The sequence below is a fragment of the Myripristis murdjan genome, chromosome 10, assembly GCF_902150065.1.
Source record: "Myripristis murdjan chromosome 10, fMyrMur1.1, whole genome shotgun sequence".
Taxonomy (NCBI): Eukaryota; Metazoa; Chordata; class Actinopteri; order Holocentriformes; family Holocentridae; genus Myripristis; species Myripristis murdjan.
In genome coordinates this window covers 4,031,617-4,056,256 of record NC_043989.1, presented here as the reverse complement: position 1 = coordinate 4,056,256, position 24,640 = coordinate 4,031,617, and the positions used below count along the sequence as shown (strand labels likewise).

Here is a 24,640-nt window from a genome sequence, read left to right as displayed (position 1 = left end):
TGCCCGATTACCAATTTACCAAATGGGAGCATGGGAGCCAATCAAAACCAATGCTCAGAATTTGAATGGGCACTGGCAAATGAACAGAGCCTGTCCAGACCTGGCAGTAATGCTTGCACTGAGCATCCTCTTTTTCCTATTTTGTCCCTGAACAGACCTCAGTGTGCTCTGGTCTTGGTCTTGATATGGCTGAGACCAGCTTGATAACGGCCCTGTGCACCAGTGATGCTCTGAACCCAAGAACGTAGTACCATGACGGCATTTTTTAGTTTTCTATTTGGACACCGAGCAGTCCTGTCCCTATCTGACGGGCATGTAACCTGCTGGCACCCTTTGGAAGTCGGCCAGCACCCAACACATCTGAACGTCTTACCCTAAAAACACTGAAATATACAACGGAAATCCCCAAACTGCAGCAGATGTACAACACAACGGTGGAAATATAAGTTTTCCGCCCTGGCCCAAACGCATATTTATCAGCGCTCACATTCAAAATTTCCGACTTCTTTGTCAACAAATCTGTCAAGTCTTCATCAGCAGCAATCTTACCGTGAAATCTCTCGGCAACTCTTTGCAGTGACGCATTTTCCATTTGAATTTCAAACCATAGCTTTCAATCCCTTTACAGGCAAGTAACACAACACATAATAAAAGTCCTACTCTATCGTACAGTATCGTGTGGCTTTATTTCTGACAATTTCGTCAGCATGAGACTTTGCTTTTGTTGTGATGAAGGACCTACTGGTGGTCCTGTTATTATGGCCTTTGGTTCGATTTGGTGTTTAGTTCATAGTTTGTTTATTTAGTTTCAAGGTGAAGCTTGGGGAGCCACAGCCCATTGCATATTTGAGTAATATTTTGAAGAACACACATTTACATTAACATAAAAGCTTAGACTGACACCTTTATTTTGCTGGGCTCAAATGTTAGCCATGGTTTATTGAGACTGTAATACTGTGCATCACAATGTTCAACTTCCTGAACAAACTAAACAAGGTTGGCATTGTTGTCGGTCAAGCAGACAAATTTCACTATAAATAACCAGATTTCAGGTTGCACGTAAACATAATAATAATAACATAATACAAATAACTTGTCCTACTTCAGTCTTCAAGTCATTTCAAAAGCATGATACCAAGGCACTTGCTTTAACATGGTGCTGTACATGGCTATTTGCTTAAACAAAATAGTAGTACTGTACTACAAATACAGTAAAATAATGCAAATGGCTCATGTTCAATGTATGGTCATTGTTTGTGTGTTAAAAAAATCAATCATGAAGAGGGTGTGATCTGTGACATGTATGTAATTTGCCTCAGTAATCATTTTACCTGCAAATACAAGTGCTTTGGTACGGTTTGTTTGATATTCACCTGTAAAATTGAGTTGAAACAGCAGCCAAAAGTCAGAAACCCAAAAAGTGCTCCCATGAACATTTATCTAAACAAACAAGAATTCAATTCAAGCTTTCAAGCATTCAACATTTTTAATTCGAGTAATGTAACTTTTGCCCTTTGATAATGTACTTAAAAGCTATGATTCTCTGGGAGACGATAATCCTGTTGTGTTTTTGTTCACATACTGAAGTTATCGCTGACTGAATGCTTCACCAACCAAGTACCATAGCCCTGCTGCAGCAGGTAGGCCCTGAGCACATTCTTGGCCTCCTGGTAGGGTTTTGCCATTTTCTGTAGTGAAAAAATAATGAGAATGAGAATGAGATCAAGAATAAGAATAAGAATAAGAATAATAGGGCTGCAACTAAGCAGCCAGAAATTCCAATAATTAATTTTGTAATCAACAGAAAAAATTAGGAAATCTTTTATCTCAAGTGAAGGTGTAATCAGCAAATATTTGAGATTTTTTTAGCTCATAAATAAAATGACAGAATTATCAAAACATTGAATTGAAAAATCAAGTAATCATGTCAGCAATGAATAATAATTCTTAACAAGAAAATGTACAATCCCAGAAAAGAAGATGATATTAACAAACCACAAAATGGATTAAATGCACTCGTGTTGTTATATCACACAGGGGTGAATAGGGGAGCTGCTGAGATTACCTTGGCCGCCCTGTAGGAGGTGCTGGACAGCAGGTCCACTCTCTGAGCCTCCTTGGCCACCAGCCTGAAGCGGTTCAGCATGGCTGCTTTGCACAGGCGGCTCGCCAGGCCACTGCCACTTTTAAAGGGAGACCTACGACACGACAATTAGTGAGTGACTGCACCGGCGAGGAAAACAGACAAAACTAGAAAAATGTACAGCAGGGCAGAAAACAAAATGTGTTCACACTACGAGCAACACAATGAAGTCACTGCAAGTGCATTTATTTCCTACTGATCTTAGAGATCAGGGAAACGCAGCTGATGCACAGACAGCAGGCCTGTCAGCCAAGGAAGGTTGGCTGACCTGTCAAAGTGACATCTGTCCGCGATTCCTTGCCTCCCAAGTCCCAACCAATCGGATTTGACTTCATAGACAATAGTTACACCCATCATATGCAAAACAGATGATTCATTGATTGCAGTCACTAAAGCCTTCCAGGTTGCCTTTCAATATTTATTTTCAAGTGATAATTTAGATTCTCACTCCAGTAGTGGTACTATAGGAGTAAGAGTGTAATAGATCCTCCAAGCCTTCCCAGTGGTGAAAACTAACATTCCCCCCCAGAATGTTGGAACTACTTTATTTCTGTATCACTACACAACGGCTTCACCTACCAGGTGTGTAAACATTGGTAAACTTGGAGCATCTGTTATATTGTTATGGAGTAGCAAAAACCCCTACAGCAATACTAACCTGAACTTTCACTTTAAACACAAAAGAAGCAAAAATGTCTCTAAACAATGCTTGCATAATGGCAGCACCCATCGCTGGGGTTAGCGTCAAAGCAAATTTACTGGACGTTTCCTGTATTTTTCAGTTAATGCCTAATTACAGCTTGCTAGCCAGTAATAGCTAGCTTTTAATATCAAAACAGACAGTCAAACAGAGACTAATGGCCCACCCTAAGTGGCTAGTGGAGCAGGCAAAACATTTACTTTGCTGCTCATTTCCTACCCTGCTGTCAACTCCCTGTACAGTCAGAGTCAGACTTACTCCTCCACAGCCTTGCCCTCCAGGCCATCCACGACCTCCAGGGAGCTGTCTCCGAGGCTCCAGTTGATGCTGAGAGTACACTGGGCGCTGCTGGTGTTGCTGGCAGCCACGGAGGGCACCAGGCCGATGTGTGGCCGCACCATGCAGTAGTACATGGGCAGGTGCGGGGTGATGCCCTCCACTCGCTGGCTGATGGAGATCTCCATGCCACGAATGTCATGGCAGCTTGAGTCACCTGGGAGGTTCCGTGAAGAGGCATTTCTCAACACTGACTACACACAGCATCAATCTGTTCACACAACATCACGAGGGAGGAATACTGAATACTGAATGCAGCTGTGATTATCTTTGGCACTCAGCCGCCCACAACCGGATCACAGCCATGCTGGTATTCAGTATAACAGCACAACCTCGAGTGTGACAGTGCTTTTATACGTCAGTTATGCAAACAACACCAACAACTTGGTGGTCCAAGCAATACTCAGTCTAGCGAGCTAGTTTGTTTTCCTTTCCTGAATAATCTAACTACTTTGACATCAAAGGTGGTTTATCTGTTGATAAACTGTTTATTCAAACAAAACTTTAGTAGTATAAAGGGATTCTTATCTTCAGTAGGCAATTCAGTCCAGGATTTTCACTTTCCAGTTGGTTAACAACTACCAACACAGCCGATTCAGACTGAATTAGAATACCAGACTAGGTAATAATTCCAGCGACAGGCCCTTTTCTAGTAAAACCTATATCCCATCAGAATGGGGGTTTAGACTGTGATCACACATTAGGTCAGGCACGCTTGTAACTGTTGCTTGTCGACACAGGCCGAGAGTGCAAAGAGTGCGAGGAGCGTGACATCACATCACTGGCTATGTACTTGCAATCTGTCTGAGCGGCGGGGATGGCACCGTAGAAAATAGAAACGGATGAGAGAAAGGTGGCAATCACTGTGTACGCTTCAAGACGTTGGCCTTCTCTATATCCAGGATGTGGTTAAACTTAACATAATACTCACCAGGAAATGTGTGTCGCTCCAGGTGCCGCTGATATGTTTGTGTGTGTGAGACATGGCACGAGAAAAGTCAAGTTCAACCAGACGCGTTCGGGTCAACACCTGAAAGCTCACTGCTTCAAAAACGGTGACGTGAGACGTGCGGCTGCTGCGCCAAAAAAAAAAAAAAAAAAAAAAAAAAAGTCCGCTGCTGTGTTCAAAAGCAATTCTGTCATCACCGGGCTTTCACACCTACCCCGTTTGGTCAATTTTGATCGCATCAGTGACATACAAACTTTGGTTGACTTAACACAGGGCCGTGTGAACTGTAACTGAACCAAATGACATGCAGGGGCGTAACTTCATGCACAAGCTGTTAGTGTGACAGGGCCCTAATACTCAACAATATCATTATCAGCCCCGAAAATCCAGTGTGCCTGAAGGCCTCTGATAAGTTAAAACTCAGCGTCCAGTTTTATAGTGAAGTTATGATAGGGCTGCACGATTATGGCCAAAATGATAATCACGATTATTTTGATCAATATTGTAATCACGATTATTCATCATGTTAGGGAAAACATCTGTATTTTTATTGCACTACTTTATATATCAACAGTTTTCAGTGCAAAATGAAGCTTTAAATAAGAATAAATGCTAAATAATAAAAAAATAAAATTATTTGACTAGTGTGATCGCTCCGTTCCGTGCTTGAATGCCTCCCCCACTCTGGCACAGTTTGAGGGGGTGTGCTCCAGCACGATACGGGTGTTCATGCACGAGCATATGCACGGTCACGCACGCAGCGCGCGAATGTGGATACGACGTAAATCATGCAACTTTCCTCTTGCCTCTGCAAAATCGTTTAATGCGCGCAGCACGATTACCGGCGAATGGCCGCATTGCGCAATCAATAATGAACCATGTTGTCTGTGTCGCTGTCCATTGTGCTGCTTTAACCGCGTATAAACAAAAGTTGATATGGCAGTCTGTGTGCGCCACGGTACCGGCCGCAGCACCGGCCGGCATCAGGTGGGCCGGCCAGTGTGCGCGGCCACCCGGTTGGATGTAGCAGTCAGCTGACATGCCGCTCCGGCTGTCAGTTGGACCATTCTGAAGGAGGAAGTTACCTCCAAAACTGTCAAGGTAAATAAACATCCCTTAACCCATTTCTGATTAAAAGAAACAAAAACGTCTTTTAGTTAAAAGGAAGACATGATGAATGTATTTGAACTATATTGATTTATGATGACGTCGGACCATGCCTGTTTGCATATTTGAACGTGATGATGTGTATACCAGGGGCAATGGCGCTTGGGCACGTTTGGGCTTTAGGTAAAGTAAGTGCAGGCCAGCCGGGGACCGGAGAGGGGGGCATTTTTGCTTTAGTACGATACGCAGCAAATGGCCCTATGTGAGCAGGCCCTGAGTAGCCTCTCTGACGGGGAACTTGTTGCAGGAACTGCCGTAGCCTACCGTCTTCTCTTGACATGACTCGCTCTCATCAGTCCACCAAGTAACTTGAGGCTGCTGCTGCAAGGTGCGCTCGCTTGTTATTTAGGCAGCTTAATGAAGCCCTAACCATGCATTCGCCCTCAGGTGGTTGGCTGACTACTGGCTGAGAAAGTGCTTGATTAAATGTGCAGCAGAGTCCGCATTTTAAATGTAAATATCGCCGACGATCAGGCTCATTTAATCGTGGCAGCCAAAATCGTGATCACGATTAAAATTCGATTAATTGTGCAGCCCTAAGTTATGAAGTACAGCTCTAATAATTGAGAACACAGAAACAATATTATAAAAGATCTTCGCTATCACGCAGACAGAATTGGGTCAAAAGCTCATTAATAAAAATGTTTTCACATGCGATTATGCGTGTAAAACTATGCAACGGGTTAATAAACAGCCCGACCTGATTTATCCTATGATACAGGTCTGTCTGTACAGTGTGTGATTTCACTTGCTGACTTGCCAATGAGGATGCTCTGGACGTAGACGGGCTCAATGAAGTGGCTGAGCAAGGCGCCCTGGTAGCCCAGGACCTGCCACTGGGTGATCTTGTCAGTGGTCGACATGCTGACCAACTTGGAGGAAGAGTGCTCAAAGGTGGACGAGAAAACCGAAAACACCTTTAAAAAGAAACAAATTCAATTATACTCGCATGGCAATTACACAAAATGCAGGTAGCATCTGCATTACTGCATACAACAAGATGGCCACTAAGGGGTTTATGTGGCAGTTTGCCAAGCATGTGTGCAGCGATGACAGCTTTTGTCGCATATACCACACTAGCAAGTTGTGAAATATCTCTGAGGAAATAGTAAACGGTGCAGCACCTTTCCCTCCACGGTCAGGTGCAGGCTGATCTCGTTGTTCACCTCCCATGCTGAAATGGACAGTGGATTCAGGCGCCTGACCAGGGGGAGAAATTTTTACATTTGTAAAAATGTCGAGATCGGGTTACACAAGTTCAGCCTGACAAAATTCGGCCCCAATATGAAGCTGGAGGCTTGCAGTCGGGTGGCTTTAAACTGTGTAATATCACATGTTCCGGGACACGGCAAGAATTTGTGTCTCTATGAACGCCTGATTTGACACGGTGGTTATCATGACAGGCACAAATATCCTGTGCTGGGACTCCGGCTTTACATTTCATTAATTTTGGTAAATGAATCATGATTGTTGTTGATTAAATAAAAATACCAAACAACTGATGGATGGTTTATACAACATCTCTCCATTATTATCGTCAGGATTTTCAGCTGGTCACACTCAGGAAGCAATCTGAAGACTTCAATGGCCAATTTCCCATGAGACTTTTGCCTCTGATGCAAGAGTAATCCCAGTGTCTGGCCTCTGCCATAGCTCTTACGCTGCAGGTTATGGTCTACATAGTTAATTTCACTGTGCTGAAAATATCCTGATAACCTCTCTAAACATTTTAAAAATAGAATAACGGCCAAATCACAAACGACTACACTGATCTGTTTTCATGGCGAGTTCCTCATTGAAGACCTGCAGACTTTGGTCTGGGAATCAGACACTTACAGCTTGGAGGGCATCTGGGCGGCGCCCTTCGGCAGCTGGTTCACGTAGAGGTGGAGGGTGATGTCACTCTTCAGGCTGAGGAGGCTGCTGGTGCCGCTCTGCTGGAAGATGGACTTCTCCTTCAGGCCTTCCGTCTGGCTGTAGAACAGCAACAAGTGCTGGTACAGAAACCTAAAAACACAGCAAGGCTCACTCTCTGCAGGGTCATGTCATAATTATACAGATGAACCGATACAGTAATATAGTTTCAGTGTGTTTGTGTGTGTGCAGAGATTATTCATGCAAATAGTGCTGCTAATTTTTTCCCTTGATTTGAAAAATTTTAACTCAAGCGAATTTGATGGATTTGCATCACATAATGTGCATTGCCCGGGGCGAATTCACATCTATTTGCATCTTTGCATTGATTCTGCATGCAAAAATTTACTTCGCATTTGGTCATAACACAGAATAAGAGCGCAATATTTCAATGAATGTTTGTGAAATTTAAACTAACAGTCATGTTGCTCAGGCATCCCCCACTCTCCCAGCCGAAATAAACACTCTGTGTTTTGGATTTTGAGATGATATTTGTATACAACAGTCTATATGCTTTTGTAAAATGTAAAGACAGAATAACACACAAAGCCTCATGACAGAACTCAGACATCATAAGCAAATCCCAAAAATGTTACACACCCACCTGTGAAAAGAAAAACTGGAGACTCGGGATGGTTTATTTTGAAAAATAGGTCTTGCTTTCTGCTGCAATTATGTTTATTTTTCATTAACAGCGTTCTCTTTCAGAAAAGCACGTTAAGTATGATGACATGCCATGTAGGGTTTCCCAAGATGTGTTTATAAAAACACACACAGGTGACATATTGGCTTGGACGGTGATTACACATTGCAACAATCACATCTGACACTCAAAACTCTTTAACATGAACGTTATCTCACAGTATTTAGAGACGGCTCAACAAAACAACAGGAAATGCAACCACAGAGAGTTGTGAGAGAAACATCTGATGTAGGCTAATGCGGTGTGTGTGTGTGTGCATGTGTAGATTTATTTTCCAGGTACACATTCTGTCCACATGCTAACATTTTAAAATCTTACTTCAGAGTGTAACGATCCATTCACTGCACTGATATGTCAAATTCACCTGTATCAATATGTTAAAGCAAAAAAAAAAAAAAAAAAGAAGAAGAATGAATCTCTTTGACTTCTGCATGAATTGCTATGAAACGCTTTGAGCATAGAAACAGAACTGGGTAGAGTCGGCATTGTACAGGAAATTCTTGCTTTGCCAGGGGACCAGTGGACCAGCAGGAACTGCAGGGCAAGCTGTGCATTCAGTGTGTGTATGTGTGTGTGTGTCTGCATGAGAGCAGTGGGATGAAGCGGAGACAATACTCAAGAGTATCACGCCGCCATAAGTGATAAGTAAACCGACAAAGACATTTCAGCAGCTGGTTGACATTATTGAATGTTTTCAGATTACCACAGTGATGTAATGTTTATTTGAGTGAATACAAGCCACAACTGTCTTACTTTGGCGTGCAAATCTGGACACAAAAACTCCAAAACACCAGCGACGTAAAATGCCAATTTCAAAGTGAAAATGGCACACGTTAACTTTTGAAAAACACGACTGTAAACATATCTGAATGTCGGGCAGCAAGACATGACTGGTTATCGCTCGCAGAGAGATATGGTGGGGGGCGGGGGGAGGGGCAAGTTTCCAAACTGAACTAAGTGCTGATCACTTGCTGCCCCTACTGGCCAATTAAGAGGTATGAAGAGTCAGCACTAAATTGCAATTGCATTAATTTTCAAAGGTTTTGAATCACCACAACCACGAGAGGCCCTTGATCATACAGCCCTACCTGTGTACAAAAAAATATTAGGCTTCGTAGTATGCAAGATTAGCTGTGGACAGATACACGCACACTCAGACAGAAACGCACAATCAAACACTTGATCCCCTTCAGGCTGCCGACTGGCGGAGATAGATGCTGTGTCTCAAATCGCGCACTTCTGCACTTACACTTAGTATTTTGAGTGCATAAGTGCGTTCACACTGAAAATACTAACAAAATGCAGTGCACTGCAAATTACCCGGATGTAGACTCAAAACGGTCAAAAAGTTGAGTGTGGAGCGATGGACACTTCTCACCCTAACGGCACCACTGACCGGAAGTAGCTACCTAAAAAAGCTGAGTTTACTTTTCGTTTTACGACTGTTAATATGTCACTTTATTAAGTTTTAATTTTTTTTTCAGACGAGAAAGTAACTACGTAGATTCCAAATATGTGGTCAGTTTGTCCAAATAACGTCTGCTTTGAAAATTGCTTCGACGTTTTCGGATAACTCTCAAGCTAGCGATTGTGCAAAGTACAGTCACTTCCGGTTGTTTACAAAAATAAAACTCTAACACCTTAGAAGCAGTGGTGATGCTTTTATTTTGAAGATAGGATGTGTACACGTCTACTTCTGGATAACTTTACCACCGAAAACCAAAGCCGGCCGCGGCTCCGGTCGGCATCATGCAGTCGGCTCGCCTGATGCCGACTGTGGGATCGTCATTTCCGGTAAGTGCACAACGAGAAGTGCGGCAATTGAGACATCCTTCACTGTCAAAATTCGCGCACTGTGCCGGTAAGTGTACTGTCAGCTAAGTGTACTTACAGACAGTGCACTAACGGAAGTGCGTGATTTGAGACACACCAACAGACTGTTCTTACATGGAAACACCAAAGAGAGAATCCTGAAATAAAATCTCGATTAAGCCAAATATTCACCAGTTCACCAGCCACGATAAAAAGGCCGAGAGGCACGGCTCGACACACGCTACGGTGCTTGTGCCTGACCTCATGAGGGATCTCCTGGCAGTCACCACGGCGTGCGCGTCGTGCAGGAGGCGTCCACATGGCGAGGCGCTCTCTCTGGTGTTGAAGCTCCCGGTGCCGAGAGCGACCACCTCGTATCCGCTGGCTGCAGGGCGAACGGCCGGCCGGCACACAGAGGAAATACAGGTTCAATTTCAGCATGAACTACTAGTGGCCTTGTTGTTTTCATTAGTGCTGAAGCGGGAAAAATTATCTAGATAAAATTATCTGATTATAATTGTGACAATCAACTGTTTTAGTCATTTAGAAAGTAAAAAAAAAAAAAATACAGTCTGCTGATTACGGCTGCCATTTGTTTTTGTCTTTCTGAGCAATACTGAGCTTGTGGAAACATTTTCTCCGACAAACATTTCCATTCACCCAGTCATGGAAAACAGTGACTAACCACCGCATTAAACTGCAGAATTGAGACGCGTTTGAATTAAGAATGAAATCCTGATCCCCAAACTCTACTGACTTCACCTCATAAAGGCAATGTCTGACAGCCAACTTGCTTTGCAGTGTTTCAGCATGTGTAAGTGTCTTTACAACTCCGAGCACTTACGAGTCTGCATGATGAACGCCACCGTGGTGCCTCCGCAGGCAGAGAACTCTGGGTAGCTGCTCATCAGCTTGGTGAGCTGGTCACTCACCGTTTGAGCAATCTGAAGGCTGACAGGATTCTTCCGCTCTGGATGGAGAAAAGAAGATATTAATGCAAACAACAACAAAAAGAATGATAAAAAAAAAGGACTCGGAAGATGTTTTTTAATAATTTTTTTTAATAACTACTGCTTCAGATACAGAGAAACGTGCAGTATTTGGGATATCGAATGCTGCACAGAGGCGTGAGTCCAGCAAACTTTTCCTCAAAGACAAGTGATATGTATATTTTAACATGTCACACCATCCCTTTTCACTACGTATGAAATGTTTTCATCCCTCGCCCCTGAGTTTCGATGTCTCCTGTTAAACGCTGTGATCTGCAAAAAGTGTCTCTGCACGTACTTCTCCAATGCAAATTCCTGCACATTAAACAAAACGTGCAAATTATTTGGTTCCTGACAGCAAAGGGTGCACTACCAGCTTTCAGTTTCAGTTTTGAGATTCATCAATAACTCTTGATCACTCTTGATCAAACATAAATTAAGGTACGACACAAACATCAGGAGTAGACTTTAACATACATAACATGTGATGTGATGAAAACAGGGAAAACATTATACCTAGATATTATACCTTATTTCCATAAAATGCCTAATTTATCAACCTGCAATAATAGAAATTTAAACCTAGATGGATGACTTACACATACTTCAGCAGGTTTTTTCCCCTACTGTCTGCAATATTTACACTTTTACATTCAAACATGAGGTTCACCCCTGAGAAATTGTCATTGCATAGTTTTGAAAACTTTCCTTTCCAGGTCTTTACAATTTCCTGTTACTAAAGTGTGCGTTTTCTCTTCACACCTTTGGTATTTTTCAGACTTGAAGTCTTTGAATTCACTACACAGATCATCCTGCAGGCACGTATTTTCTAACCTCTGCTCAACAGCTAGTTTCAACCGTTTGGTGTCATCACACCCCTGGGCAAGCAGCCACTTTCATTTTCTATCTGTTTGAAACATGCAACACATGGAGGAACTTGGTCTAGGCAAGAGAGAGGCAGACAAAACACTACACCGTTACCGAGAATGGCTCTAGAAGGATGGACCTCAGAAAAGGAGGACTCCTCTTTCACCGGCAGGGGAGGAGGCCCCTCTGGGGAGAAGAGAGAAGAGGCACAGGGGTGAATTAGCCACTCAGTAAAACCTCTATCTTTCAAGATAATGGCAAGATAATGACGAGACAATAATGGCAAGCTCGGTTTAGTTTTTCTCGTTTAGGTTTGACACTTCGAGCCTGAGTCTTGTATGACTGAGGTCAAATGATCTGTGATTGTGCCCATCAGGTATTTCAGAGGAGGAGTGACTCAGATATAACACCACATTTATGATTCATCGCGTCGTTTTGTCGGGAAAGAGAAAATGCCGCCTGGTGCCTACGTTACAGCTGATTGTGAAAGATCATGTCGTTTTTTTTTCTTTAAACTCTTTTTTATTGAGAACAAAAAACATGAGGTCGTCGTGGGTGTTGCAATTTCAGATAACAGTACATTTTTACACATCTTGATATTCCATATCACACTTTACTCAATAGTGTGAATACACAATCAATTTTTCCCCGTACTTACTACATTTCTCCAAATGAAGCCTTAAAATAAATGTGTCTTTCCATACAATATATTTCATTTACAACACCCCACCACTGGTCTGAGGTTGGAGGATCAAACTGCAACCATTTTCGAGTTATTGCTTTCCTACTACTTGCCAAGAGAATCTTTACTAAAACCTTATCTTTTAATAAAACAATTTCTGGTATTTTTCCTAAGTAGAGTGAAAGAAAGGAATACTTCAACTTTATCCCCATTATCTTATGGACCTCAGTCGCCTGCATCCACTGGTCAGGTCTAAATGACGGGGATTAAAATTTATGTTCACTTTGTTGTTGCGCATCAGGTACAATATGACCTGGATGCTGAGCAGCTTGACAACCTTACATACAAGACTTATACAGAAACAACAGATCCTAAAATGAAACACTCAAAGGTTGAAAACTTTCTGATTGAAGTGCTCCGTTCAGCTCCACCTCAAGTCTCCGAACCATCAAATTACCCTACACGGATTAAAATAAGAACAGACTGATATATTGGCAGGCTGCCATCAACAGCCAATATCATTTTTAAAATGCAATGCCGTCATCAGTTCAAAAAGCATTTTAACACTTCCTTTCTGAGGCGTGTTTGACAAAGGAGCTGGACAATCCGTTCCTGTGCCTGTTTCAGAGGTCGAGGAGGGATTCAGAGACAACGGTGTCTTTGTGATTCATCCAGTCGATAAAAGTTCAAGTTGTGCCCACATCAGCTCTGATGATTAAAGTTCATGTTCTTGTACAAAATGTGAAAATGTTTTGTTTGTTTTTTTCTTCACACTGACAGACACCCTATTGGGAATTCAAAATAACACCAAGATATCTTACAGCTGCATCCACTGGTTGGTCAAAATGACCAAAATGATCAAAATTTTTGTTCATGCCTAATCTGTGGCATGATGTCACCAATTAAGACACTGCTTTCTGGGATGTGGAAGTAATGGGATTTTGATATAAAACATAAAAATACTAAATTCCTTGTCGTATCTTGTTAAACTGATGAATATTCAAGTGTGGAAAACTCGCTTAAACTCTCTTAAAAACCTGAGGCCTCCGGGAGGACGGATCCGGCGTCCAAGGTGGGCAGCAGGTCCTTGAGGGCGAGCTCCGCAGCTTTGAGCCGGGCCTCCTTCTTCGTCAGCCCCATCCCGGTCTTGTACGCCACCCCGTCGATCACGGCGCAAAAGGCAAAGAAAAAGCCTGTCACGTTGCCTGGGTGAGTGGAAACAAGGCGGGAAAGGATCACCGACCAAATTCTGGTAAATATTCTGGCTGTCCTGATAAGTGTGCACACTCCCTCGGCCACTCTGGCAGATAACCAATGAATGAGATGAATGAATGAATGAACACTGACATGCACACTAATCGTCCATTATTATTCCAAATATGACACAGGTCACGTGAACAGCATATTCTGTTTGGATATTTCTAATAAGGCCTTTTTCCCAAATTGCAGCATTTTCTGATATGCTGGATATTATTCATTGGACATGTATGAAGTGCATTTCTGTTACATGCAGCTGCCTGCCGGTCAGCTCTGTGTGGTAAATAAGCCAACTAGACAGCAGTTTGAAAAGCTCAGGTAAAGATACCTTCACAAAATAAGAGTCCACATTTCTCAATCAACCATTAAATATGCAGAAATATTGCAACACTGAACTTTTCAACAAGGCAGCTGAACAAATGACAGAGGGAGGCAGAGTTCACATGGTCGAACAAGTCGGAGTTGGCACGCCTGCTTGTAAACAGGAATATGGTGGAATATTCACCTTCATTTTTGTGATGTAAAAAGCTCGGTAAGAATATTGTTTTTTTTTTTTTTTCAAAATAAGGGCAAAAAACAGAATATTTTGTGCATGTAAACGTAGTCACGGAGTAGCACCTGGGCCTGAAAGAGAGGGAGGAATCAGTGTAAGCGTCTGGTGCCGTGTTTGGTTGCAGATTGTTGGTCCTCCCTGACACACAATTAAGCTTCTACTACCGATCTGTAGGAACTTGTCTGCTCTACAAAAGCCAATGTCACATTAATCCCTACAAACAAACCTGCAGCAGGCCTTGGGCTAGGGCCTGCTGTAGGTTTGACATACCTGCACCGGAGGGTAAGGGTTACAAATCCTTCCTATGCAGAGCTTATTAAGTAATGAACGTCAATCCAGTTGGAAGGGATGAGAAATGCACACATATGTCTTGAGGCCTTACCTGTGGTCACTGTCTCCTTCATTTCCAGGTGGAACTGCAAAATCTGGGCGAGCTGATACAGCGTGGACACGGCATGGCTCTCGCCTTGCTTGTACCGGTCAATCACCAATTTATAACTGCCTGGCTTTGGTTTGACAGGCAGAGCTTTGTGAACGAGAGAAGAGAACATGACTGAAAAAAGTGCACACAGAAAAGATTGTTGTACCGTCAGTCTGGATTGAGCAGTCAATGGAGTATGCAACCTAAGGCCGTGGTTACATGTAAAACCTTTCTCATGCAATCTGGTTGCACTTGTTTTGAAGTTTCATCCAATAACAATCATGAGTTGGCACTGCATCATCACACAGAATGTTCAATATGGGTTTGGTGACATAGCAACAGTAAACACTTAATTTAAAAAATGAGACAAATTCATTGTATGTTGCACTGTGTATCGTCAGCCTAACCTGCAGCTATGCTGAATGTGTAAAGGTGGATGAGAGGTTGTGACACCTTACTAGGGAGCAGCACCTTAATTTCATTGTATAGTTTTTTTTGTTTTGTTTTGTTTTTTTTTTTTAACAATGTAAAGACAATAAAGGTATTTGACTTTGAGCAAGGAATACAGAATTCACATCTGATGATTTAAAGGGAAATAAAGAGAGTGCAACAAATTTTCAAATGGTTACTGGGGAAACTGGAGGATCAAAAACAATCATCTCTGACACTGGAACTCTGTGTATATTCTACTATACTGCACACTGGCTTTTACAATTTATATTACATAAGATGTTGTGTATATTTCTTTAATTTACCAGGGCTTTAGGCATCACTCTGGGAGTTGCATACCAAATCTCACAATCCTTTCTCAATGATAATAAAATGTTTTTTTTTTTTTTTTTTCCTACAAATCATCCACACTGGAACGCACCAGGTCTGGGTGGCCCGCAAACCTTTGAGTCAAAGCCATTTTCACTGATGCCACAAGAGCCACGCTGATATTCATGTGATCCAGGCGCTCCTGGAGGGAGGCTCAAATTCTGCTTGAGGATTTGTGAAAAACTTGCACCTCTCGCACCACGAAACATCTTGTAAAGTCTGGATTTCTGAAAGAGAGAAACACCAAGCACATAATCACGGTTAGAAACGTTATGCAGAGGATAGTCAGCGATGTATAAAGTGAAGTGTGCAATGATGGCGTTACACACACAGGGTTAGGAGGAGGGAGAACCGCTGGGATTCCCAAAGGTTCCCAACAGAATGGGGACTATCCTTGAACAATAAAGGGCTGCGACTTACAATCATTTTATTTGTCATTTAAATTAACCTCTGAGTCTATCTATCAAATGTCAAAAACAATGGGAAATTCCCCCTGACAGCTCATCAACCACAACCCAAATGAGGCTGCGAAAATCGTTTACCTTGTCAAGCAAGCTGCCTAAAACAGGATAAGCAAGTTTCATTTTATATTGTTAAGAAACAGACTACACATGCAACTTTGAATATGTGCGGCTATAACCAGCATGTTTGGAAATTTTAGCTGTTGAACGCATAACAATTACTCCAGTGACCAAAATTATAATTTATAATTGTTTCAGAAGACTGACTGATAAATTTATAATGTCAGTTCCAGCTCAATTATCTTTTTATCTCACTCAGTAAAGACTACAATGACAAAATGAACACACAGATAAGTTTCACTCTGCCCACAATTAGTTAGCATACCGCATCTGTATCGGAATTATGCCTTTCTTTTCCCCAACAAAACTAATAACAGAAACGGTTATCGCTTATAATTAATATTATTATTGTTAAGATTAGGCCGTTAATCAAGAGGCAACATTTCATACTGCTAGTTTTAACCCCTGTCATCTTTGCAAGCTAACTATTTAACCTATAATAACTTTTTTTTTTTTTTTTTTTAGACGTTATCTAACTTAGCTAACCCGCTCTGATGCCGAGACGCACTCGTGTTCATTTTCAAATGAAGCTAAACGTTTAACCAAACAAGAGGGTTTTTTTAAAGGCAGCTTTCTTCAAAAACCTGTCGAAACCGAAGTGTTTGGAGCGGCTTAAACTAGATAACTTAAAAATCATCAACTTGTGCTATAAATTTTAGCCTTTAATGCGGTGCGAGCGTGACCGCAGCGGCTCACCTGTCCGGACGAGGCGTGTCGGGCGTGTGTGTGTGTAGGTGTGTAGCACGTGCAGTGGGTGACGGGGGCAGAGATTGTTTAGTTTTGAGAAAGAGGACTCACTCCGTAGTTTAAAAAAACAAACAAACACTTCGTAACCAAGAAGAAAGCATACAGCTCTCAAGCGCGCTACTCCTCGAGTTATATTTTTATTTTTATTTTTATTTTTATTTTTATTTTTTATTTTTATTTTTATTTTTATTTTTATTTTATTTTATTTTATTTTACTTTTTATTTTTATTTTTTATTCTTCTTTTTAGATGACAGTTAGAAGACAGAAACAGTTTTTCAAAGTTTGGAATTCATTTAATAATTTATCTTTACAAATGTATATGTTATTGTATATGTCTTATGCGCTGGTGACCTTTTAAATTTCCCCCCCGGGGATCAATATGTGTATATATATGTATATATATATGTATATATATATATATATATATATATATGTGTATATATATATATATATATATACTTACTTATTTTATTTAATTAATTTATTATATTTTATTTTTTAGATGGCTTGTTTGTTTTCTTAGTTTTAATTTTTTTTTTTTTTTGCATTTTGCATTTTGCATTTTTCAGAAATGTGTTTATCACAAAAACATATATATAAAATGTGCATTTTGACGTAGCTCATATGTTAATTGGGGATCTTAATATGGTGTTGGTTAACCTCCACTTTGTCCCATGCCACTAAAATTCTAGCTGGCTCTCTAAACTTACTACAGCTAATGAGAGCTGGTCAGACAAATTAAAGGAAAAACCAACATGGTGTTAGGCCACCACAAGCCACCAGAATGACCTCAACGTGCCTAAGCATCGATTCACCAAGCGTCTGGAGATCCAGATCATATAGAGGGATACTATGGACAGGAAATGACAGGCCTCATAACTAAAACAAGTGCAGAGTGACAGAGGTCGACAGGCATGTGGATCAAGATGACGTGGTCGGATGAGTTGTTCATCATATCCTGGACAAGTGGGCGAGCGAGCACACACCCAAAACGCACTGCAGGCCTGATTGCGTGACCCATACAGTGAAGTGGTCTGCTGACTCTGTTATCTGATCTTCTGCATCTACTTTCTCATACAAACAGATAGAGTAGTCAGTAGTCATTCAGTAGTCAGCATTCAGAATCTTTTTCCTTATTTGATATCCCTTGAGTCATGGTTCAAACTTGCTCCTATTTTACCTGTACCTATGTTTTTGGGAGTCGTTTTGTGAATGCAGGGTTAGGGTTAGGGTTAGGGTTAGGGTTAGGGTTAATGAAGAGCCAAAAAAAACGAAAGATCTGCGTTCGATGTGCAGGAATGACTGGTGCTCAAGAACATATACAGGAAAATGTTTTATCAGACCTTCACATCATTTTAAAGGACAAGCCTCAGTCGCTTCGTTATGGCCATGCTATCTGACAGTAGGAACATATCGCTGCTGTCCAACCCAAACCTTACATTTTCCGTAATATAAACTCTTCAGAACCTGAGGAAAACAGTCTTGCTGCTAGGTTGAGGACTGTATATTTTTCAGTTTATAAAATTCTTTTTTTAGAGGTTTCATAACCTCAGGGATTGTAGGACTTCCAGAACCCATACATGAGCATGTAAATATGCAAACTATGTCAAAACAGAGATGTTAGAGATAGGGCCTGGGGGCCAAATCCGGCCCATGAGCATGTCTCAACCGGTGCACAAAATAAGGTTTCTATGATAAACTGATAAATTATTATGAATGAATTAGTCCTAGCTCTACGAACTATGCATTGGCCAGATGTAAAATAAAAACAACCGGCTAGTTTCTGTGTTATATCAGTTTAGGAAACCTGCTGTCATAAAAGCAAAAGGTCAACATGGAAATATAGACTTTTTCAAGAAAGATGGAAAGAGCAGTCATTTTCTCCTGGGAGGTATTATGGCAAACCTTTACTCTATATGTTTGTTGCATTTCTCTCTTCCGCTTCTTGTAATTCTACATTAGGTGTTGTTTTCATGAGCCGACATGCACTTTCTCATTGACTGGTTGGCTACAAATTGGCTGATTTAAAATAATACATCAAACAAAAGCCTGAAATATCCACATGCTGACTCAAGAAGCCAAAAATAATCCGACTCCCGTGAGGTCTCATTTGAATGAATGTGGTTTTCGCTCGATAGTGACGATAAGCAAAAGTTATACTGGTGAAATTGTGGTATTTATATGACATTATGGTCCATCCACAAATCCATTTTCCTTACCTGGGCTACTTATTCCTATCCAGGGTTACAGGTAGGCTGGAGTGCATCCCAGCATGCAGTGGGTGGCAGGGAAAGACCCTGGTCAGGTCTGTTTGATTCCACTGAGACTCAAAATAGGTGATGACAGAATGAGTGGGAGGCGTTTGACTGTGGCTATTTCACATTACTGGTGCTGGTAATACCCCTTCACTTCCCCTTTCTTCAAAGATGGAACTCCTTTTCATTTGTGTGTGTTAGCACAGACTCTGGTGTATGCGTGTGTGTGTGTGCGTGTGTGTGTGTGTGTGTTTTCTTTCCCCCCCCCGCTGACATTTGTGGTATCCACAACCAGGGCCTCTGTTTCTGCTTCCTGCTCCCCTCTGACATGCAAACGCAGACGACACTGATCTTTACTTTTGCAGCATCTCAGAGGACCCGAGTCTGAATCTTCAAGTTCTTGTTTTACATTTCATCGTCATACAGTGAAGTCAAAATCCACCAGGCATCTGTATTCAGATTTTAAAATCTTTACGTGGGCTTTTGCAAGTGCCTGGTGGCCCATTCTCATTTTGCAGTTTAGTCATTTCGCCCGGCACAGTTAGTTATAGCAGTTGCGTGCGGTTGCATATTGTCACCTCAGGCTGCTAATTTGTGTGGTGTTCACACTATCCCGCTTTTTTTTGGAGACAAAATACCGTGCGGGTGAAATGAAAGCAGATCACGTGACACACACACACAGAGCACTGTTGCCAACGAATCGTGAGAAACTGTGATGGTGTGCGGTGTGTTGTTAACGGCGTGAAGTAGGTGAACGAAGAATAACACAAGACACCGGAAACAGCTATGAAAGCCAGAAATCTCAGCAGTCAGTGAAATAATGGCTGAGTCATTGGTACTGATTAACCACCCTAACCAGCCTCATGAAGATAAATTATGATAATTTATTGGGACGGTGAAATTCTGACTCACTGTGCGTCAAACTTTTTTTTTTTTTTATTATTATTATTCATGAAAGTAGCTCTTTCACAAAAATAAAACCCACAGATTAAAATCAGTGTTATTAGTGTTTTATGTCTGGATGCTCACTCTATTTGCAATGAATGGAAGCCCCGCTACCTGGCATCATGTCTTTATTTAGTCTGTCACACCCACATGAGAGCTGATCATAACCACAAAATGTTCTCTACGCATTTCCCCTGACAAACCCCGTATGAGGAGCTCTCAGGATGTTTTCTCTCCATCTTTTCCATTTCATTTACATCAATGTCGAATTTTTGCAAAAGGGCGCCTCTTTCTCTCCTCTCTTTCTTTGAAGCCTGATGGGACAGAGGAGAACGGTCACCAAAACAAACTGAATATTCAATATTAAAATTTAGTGGTCGTCCTTCAGTACCATTCAGAGTGATCTCAAGGTAATCCCGGCGCTCTGTTAGCACAATTTGAGCCTGTTTACGTGCTGACTCTTATCAAATTGCATTTGGTCTCGAGGCTATTTGCCTACATTAGCATTTTGGCAGAGGAAGCTATGTCTAGCGGCTCTGTGGCCTGGGGGTGGACTTGAGAGTACTTGTACAAATGCAACGGCCAGAAATAAAACAAAGGAAGATGAGTGGGCTACACCTGATGGTGGACTCCTTACATGACTGGCTACCTGTTTCGGTCTTTCATTCATGTTTTTCCAATTTCCCCACATGAAGCCAATACCCTAGTTGGGGGCAATGATTAGCAATTATGAGAGTTTGAAAGTAAAGTGGAACAAGCAGCCCACAGGCAACAGTGAAGGTCACCACAGGAATAAACCTGTACGCCTCTGCAGGGACAAAGTCTGAATGACACATGAAAAGGGAAAGGACATGGTCTGAAATGAGTTTGCACTGCTCCGTCCTTCTGTTTATTTCTTCCCCATGCGCTGCTAACAATGAGGGAAAAAAGATGAGTCACTCCGCTGTGAGTATGTGGTCTTAACCACAGCTCAGTTTGCGCACTGATGGAGGTGGAAGAGATGCAGATGAGTCGGTTTAATCATTACTTCTTGATGTTGTTGCTAATGTCCAGGTAGCTGCATGGTTTTCAGGAGATTTCAGTATTTTCACTAGTACCTTCTTAAATCATATTTTAGGAATTTAGCTCATGCTCTTGACCAGAGGAGACTAAGACTTTAAAATCCTGGATTGCAAGCTTTACAAACAGCCAATAACAAAAGAATAGATGGGTCAAAGTGGCCGGCAGTGAGACACAAAAAAGTATTCCTCTGTCTTCCGCATCATTATGCATGCTGCAGTACAAAGAAGAGAGGAAAGCTCACACAGCTTATCAATCTATCTATCTATCTGTGCTGTGTTGTTCGGGGTGGAAAGATCATATATGGCCCTGATCGGAAACGAAACCCTTTTCAACCCTGGAAATAGTTTCTGAGTTATTAATAATGTAGTGAAAGCCTGATGCCTCCCCCTCTCACCACTCTGGAAAAGCGAACCCAAAACACAGTGCCATGAAAGGCAATGGGATTTCCCCACTGATTGAGATTTTCAGGACTACAGTCACGATCACACACAGGCTGAATGACCATGTTTTTTTTTTTTTTGTTATTTTGCAGACAGCTACTGAGCCACCAGCATGAAAAATGTTCTGATATTTCACTTACGCAACTCTTCCCCTCAAAACACTGATTAAACCACGTGCATGTTTCCACATAGATATGCAAACAAAGTGTGTTGTTCATCAGTCTCTCCCCCCTCCAGTCATATTTTCCTAACAATTGCATTTTCCCGCAATTACATTTATTAGTGATCAATAAGGCTGATAAAGCTTGCTCAAAATCTCAATATTGTTGAGTCTGTAAAATCCCATTTACATATACATATTGTCAAAACAGTTCCCAGATTTATCCAAGTGTTTATCTAGCCGCTAAGAGCTGACCAGGCCTCACCATTCTGATTATGAGGTGGGTTTTGAGGCAATTTACATAGACTGCCCTCTGCCACTAGGCCATAAGCTCATAAGATTTATTTTTTTTGCTTGTTTTTCCGACAGTAGAGGGCAGTGTAGCAACATCCATGAGACAGCAGCCATTGCCCTTACACAGCACAAACTGTAGGTCACACGTGTTGCAACAAATGTGAAACAGGACAAAAGAGTGTTTTAGTGCCTGCAGTGCATGCAGCTGGCGTCAGATGTCAATGACAAGCGATGAAACAAGGAGTTGGCAAGGTTGGCTCGGTTATTTTAAAAATGTATCCCGTTGCACCGGTCAGTTACATCATCAAAAGTGTGATCTGTGAAGTACAGCGAGGGATTACCCAAACTCATCATGCATTCTGATTATTACTCTCAGATGACCTTGCTATATTAGTACTGTACTGTGCACAGGAAAGATATTTTGCATCAAAACAAAACAAAACCAAACATTTCTTCCATGACACGGTTATAAAGATGAAGGACAAGTGTTATCTGAACAGGCTTTTGCTATAAATAAACACTCCCAGAAGGAATCTCCCAGTTTTTCCACAGTATGTTGTATCAATACATACTAAGAATATAATCCAATGGAATACAGTTACATTTGTTGTGTTAGCATATAGAATATAAAACAATTATTAGTGACTAACCAACCTTTTGAGTTGGTTTGGTACAAATGTTACAGTATTGTCAGGAAACTGGCTCTGATGTGGAAATTGGATTAAAAAAAGATCAGTTACAGTCCTCCAGTTAACAGTTCATGAGAAGAGGAATTAAATATCCATCTGTAAATCTCACATTCATTGTCAAAATCTTGTTTTGCCTCAAACAAGTGGAAAAAAACTGCCAGTGAGATGAGATTTTCACACTTGTTTTCAATGCAGTTTCACTCGTTTCAGGAATCGTGACTCGCTCGATTCAAGAAACATGTTGGGTGGCACTGGAAACGAGTGGGATTTTCTCATCCCACTGGAAGATTTTTTGCTTGTTTGAAGAAAAACAACATTTTAACACTGAGTGCGAGACTGCATGACTTGTTAAAATGGAGATTTCCTGCAGTGCAAACATGTAAAGATGGTCACATGTCTTTAGATGTATGATACAAACACAGTGGGTGATGCAGAGCTACAATATCAGCTTTACTGGTCACAGTGACCCCAAAGCATCACAGAGCAGAGACTGGTGCCCCTTGGCGAACTCATGTTTGCCCTGACAGCACTGATAAATAACAGCAGCTCTTCTTTAGTCCTGGTGCAGTTGAGTTCAGCTGCAGCTCTCCAATGCGTCTCCACAGCCAAGATTGAATCTTCCCCATTCATTAGACTAAGTGGATGAGGCTCTCTAATAGGGGCTCCCTTCCCCTCAATAATTGCCGTTGATTGGCGTAAATTAGACCCTAGTTGCCAGACGAGTGATTCTCGACGACGATAATCCGATTCCCAACTCAAACTAATAGGATTTTAACTCTGGCTTTGGCCTAATGTCCGTCTGCAAACCCTGGCGATGGCCCTATGCCCCATCCAGCCGACGTCCTCTGGATCATATCTGGGACGGGGAAAGCTGGGGCTACAGCGGCGTGCGGGGAGTGACCGGGTGGGAGAGTCGGGTCATCGCCGTCCTTCACCCCATTCCTCTGTGACTCATGGCCTGGATCACATTCAAGACACGGCACGCATCAATTGGTCATTCATACGGGTCAGTTACATCATCAGGGGAACATGCTTGTGAATGAGAGGAGAGTCTGCTGGAGAACAGAGCAGATGTTGATGTTCATGTTGGTGTTGCTGGTCGCTGAGGGCAAACCCACATGGTTTAGGCCTCCACTGCAAAAATATGTCCATATTTTAAAAAATCTGCCAGTGGGGATGAGATAATCCCACTTGTTCCCAGTGCAGTTTCACTTGTTTGAGGAATTTTTCTGGGAACAAGTGTAAATATGTTGAAACAACAAGTATCAGACCATTAGGATCATCAAACTGACATTTAACTTAAGTTGATTAGCATTGGAAACAAGTGGGACTATCTCCTCCCACTGACGAGTTTTGTTTTCATGTTGAAAAAAAAAATGTTTCAATACAGATTATGAGACTAAATGATTTATGAAAAACAGAGAGTTTATACTTCATTTTGAAAGTCTGGGTTGATCAGAGACAGTGGAACGTCATTCATTCATTCATTCATTCATTCAGAGATATACATACTGAGGGCAGATAACCTGTTTTTGCAGGGGCACTGAGTAAAGAGTAAAACAACAGACGTGAGTCAGGAGATGCATACTGAGCAGAAATTAAATCTAAGGCAATAAACAGAATGATGCAAAACAATAAAAGTCAAGGATCAGATTCTGTCAAACTTGATATTTGAATGCAGGAAGAGTGTGTATTGTTAAAGAGGAAGGGCTCCTGATGACTCCTTATGTCATTCATATATACATATGTGCACAAATTGTATGGACGTCAGTGATGGTGGCTAGCTTGGTTCAACATATCAGCCGCAGCTCTGCAGTGGCTGATATGTTCCCTCAATCTATCAGTAATATAATGCCAGTAAATGTTTGCGATGTGTATATATCCATTACAGTCCACTGAATCCCTCAGTAAAATGCATTGGTTCTATGTATATAACATACAAGCAAAGCTGATGAATTTTTGCACTTTGGTGTATTTTTGCACACAAGTCAGAAAGAAAACATAAGTTGGGTTATACATCGTTACAAGCTGCGTTGCCCAAGGACAAATGAAGCCGAAAACAGCAGCGCCAAATGAATTTATGTCAGCATTAGCGCGCTGCAAGTTGGCACCAAATCTTTTAGCAGTTTGGATGCCTGGTACTTTGATGCACAA

General features: G+C 41.6%; 1 protein-coding gene across 2 annotated transcripts; it reads right to left on the bottom strand.

The window, feature by feature from the left end:
- Window positions 1-895: 895 nt before the first annotated feature.
- Window positions 896-16,656, bottom strand: adad1 (adenosine deaminase domain containing 1 (testis-specific)). 2 transcript variants are annotated; one of them, XM_030061290.1, is made up of 13 exons: window positions 16,590-16,656; window positions 15,365-15,539; window positions 14,455-14,598; window positions 13,300-13,467; window positions 11,695-11,766; window positions 10,569-10,694; window positions 9,986-10,109; window positions 7,132-7,302; window positions 6,420-6,495; window positions 6,056-6,212; window positions 3,102-3,336; window positions 2,066-2,198; window positions 896-1,688 (listed from the first exon to the last, which is right to left on the bottom strand). In XM_030061290.1, exons 2-13 carry the CDS (start codon window positions 15,519-15,521, stop codon window positions 1,575-1,577), a joined length of 1,677 nt encoding a protein of 558 aa, XP_029917150.1. In that variant the 5' UTR covers window positions 15,522-15,539; window positions 16,590-16,656; the 3' UTR covers window positions 896-1,574. The 2 variants fall into 2 exon arrangements, with proteins under 2 accessions (XP_029917150.1, XP_029917151.1); XM_030061291.1 differs by lacking the exon at window positions 16,590-16,656 and adding an exon at window positions 15,642-15,663.
- Between the last annotated feature and the right edge of the window lie 7,984 nt (window positions 16,657-24,640).